Source organism: Eretmochelys imbricata, chromosome 5, assembly GCF_965152235.1.
Source record: "Eretmochelys imbricata isolate rEreImb1 chromosome 5, rEreImb1.hap1, whole genome shotgun sequence".
Classification (NCBI taxonomy): domain Eukaryota; kingdom Metazoa; phylum Chordata; order Testudines; family Cheloniidae; genus Eretmochelys; species Eretmochelys imbricata.
In genome coordinates this window covers 34,312,667-34,315,488 of record NC_135576.1, presented here as the reverse complement: position 1 = coordinate 34,315,488, position 2,822 = coordinate 34,312,667, and the positions used below count along the sequence as shown (strand labels likewise).

Sequence of the window (2,822 nt, the reverse complement as noted above, 5' to 3'; positions counted from 1 at the left end):
TCAGGGGCAGCTACACAAGAATGACTTTGGGCCTTTTCAGCTTTTATAAGTGAGCAATATTTTGCTTCTATTGTTGGCAGAAAGCCAGGATATTTAAACAAAATGAACTGTGATTAAAAACAAAGCATCTGAAAAATTTCCATCAAAATAAGTTGACTCAGTATTAGTAGAAAGATGGCACATTTTGAAACATTGCATTTGCAAAACTATTTTTAATGTTTATTCTGCTGTTCATTATTCCCTTAAGTACAATATATTTTAAAGGGCACACTCGCAAGTAATTTTTAGAAATGAATTTGAATTCAAAAAGTTTTTCCCATAAATTATTTTGCAGACCAAATGAATGCTGCTCATGCGTGCTTTGACATCACCTAAGAAATGTTGAAGTTAACATTATATAGTGATATAACTAATAAAAACATGGCATTTTCCTGTTATGTAAATTAAAATTCCATAAAACTCAGACTAATATCTGCTGCTCCTTTCATTATTCATCTCATAAATACATATTACAAAGGTAACCCCTGTTTATTGGCATTTTGATACATGCTTTACACTTGGTACCTCATCAGAGAGAATTATATGAAATATTTTTCATTTGTTTTGACTGCCATAAACTTTCTTTTGTATAAAAAGCATGGGTCTCCAGCACATATGCAGCTGAAGGAAAGCAGTCTTACATTTCACATCAAACAATAAAACTCAACATGCCGAAAATATATGCAAAGTTATGTTCTTATCTCCATTGTAAATACAAGCCAACAACTTCACATGCATGGCTACATTGCAAAGAATTGTTTGAGTTACATTAGCAATAATATTATCTCACCAATAACAATTAACAAGACTTTAATCCATTCCCTCTGAGCTCTTAATTTCAACAACCAAAATGCCATCATGGCAGAAGAGAGCAGACAAATCTTTTTTCTTGACTCCATTAGGTAATTTGTATTGTCTAACAAAGCTTCTGGATATGAAACCATGTTCGTCCATCCTACGTCCATGCTGAGCTTTGATCAGGAGCCAGCCTTCAAAAGTCTGAATGATGATATCTTCAGGACAGAACTGCACAACATCCAGTAAAACCTGAAAGCTGGGTTTGCCTTCCTCCGTGCTGTCCTTCTCTGCTGTAGCCGTACTTTTTGCTGCATGTCTGCTTCTCACCTCAGCTGTGGATGGGCCTGGCAAAGCATATAAAGAGTGATCCAACTTGCATGCTTCCAGATCTTGGACAGCAAACTGCTCCTGATAACGTACAGGAGTTTCCAGCCAGTGTCTTGTAACTACTCCTTCCATTGCTCAGGCAGAAATATGAGTTACTGCTTTCTGATAGCCAGTGAAAGAGGAGAGTCAGACTGGCGTAGTGAGCTCTTTCCAGTTGCATGCCTACTCCCAGACTAGTTTATCAGTTGATGTAGCCTTTCATTTTTAGCACTGGCAGAGCTTAACACTTAATTGAACATGATTCATGTCCATGAGACATGCCTCATCTTTTTATACATTGACAATAGAGCACTATTTTTAGGGCATGTGTCTTCAGTTGCTTTGGCAGTTTTTATGCATACACTAACCAGTAAAAATGAAATTTTATTGCACTTCTTGTTCTTCGCACATTAACCTGTTTGTTGTTATGAGGAAACAAGGTCTTTTTAAAGGTTCTTTTACTTGTCTAGAAAGGAGTGTGATGTTCTTTCTGTTTCTCAAGGGAAACTACTACAGTAGCTGTAAAAGCTATATTTCTTCTTGCTGAATTATAGAAATTATTTGGGGCAGGAGGACTCAAGCTGTTTGAGGATGTGAGAAAAGCAAATTTGGGTCTGGTTTCACTAGAAAGTTATCAGCTGCCTCTAAAGTTGCGGCAAAGGTTTTGCAGGAGCCAAACTCTGAGTGCTCGTGAGAAAGTTACTTGTGGGCTGTTGGCTGTCCCTTCCCAACTGAAAGGTAACTGTGATGCTGACTCAGCAGTTAGAGATCTTGGTGGCATAGTGGGAGTGGCCTGTGATTTGAGTCTGGCAGTGTGATGGCGTCTGAGTCTGCAGTTACAGACTGTAGCTCAGACTCAAGAGCCTGAATGAGCCCTGTAATTTCATAGTAAAAATGACAGTAGAAATAAACACTTGCTTGAGTGTTGGGCAAATTGCAAAAATGACTCACCTGGTTCTTATCAACTCATAGACTTTAAGGCCAGAAGGGATCGATACGATCATCTAGTCTGAACTTCCTGCACATTGCAGGCCACAGAACCTCACCCACCCACTCCTGTAATAGACCCCTAGCCTCTGGCTGAGTTTCTGAAGTCCTCAAATCATGATTTAAAGAGGTCAAGCTACAGAGAATCGGCTATTTACACTAGTTTAAACCGGCAAGTGACCTGTGCCCCATGCTGCAGAGAAAGGTGAAAAAAACCCAGGGTCTCAGCAAGTATTTTCCTGACCCCAAGTATGGCGATCAGTTAGACCCTGAGCATGTGGGCAAGACCACCCAGCCAGACACCTGGGAAAGAATTCTCTGTAGTGACTCAGAGCCATGTAGTGTTGCATCATCAGGTGTTGGAGATACTGGCTACTAGCAGTTGCAGATTGGCCACACACCATTGTAAGCAGTCTCTCATCACACTATCCCCGCCATAAACTTATCAAGCTGAGTCTTTAAGCCACTTAAGTTTTTTGCCCTCACTGCTCCCCTTGGAAGGCTTTTCCAGAATTTCACTCCTCTCGTGGTTAGAAACCTTCATCTAATTTCAAGCCTAAACTTATTGATGCCCAGTTTATATCCACTTGTTCTTGTGTCCACACTGGTGCTTAACTTAAATAACTCCTTCA

General features: G+C 39.8%; 1 protein-coding gene across 1 annotated transcript; it reads right to left on the bottom strand.

Moving 5' to 3' along the window:
• Positions 1-746: 746 nt before the first annotated feature.
• On the bottom strand, positions 747-1,296 carry HSPB3 (heat shock protein family B (small) member 3). The gene has a single exon (XM_077816272.1). The coding sequence runs from the start codon at positions 1,294-1,296 to the stop codon at positions 850-852; it is 447 nt and encodes a 148-aa protein (XP_077672398.1). The 3' UTR covers positions 747-849.
• Between the last annotated feature and the right edge of the window lie 1,526 nt (positions 1,297-2,822).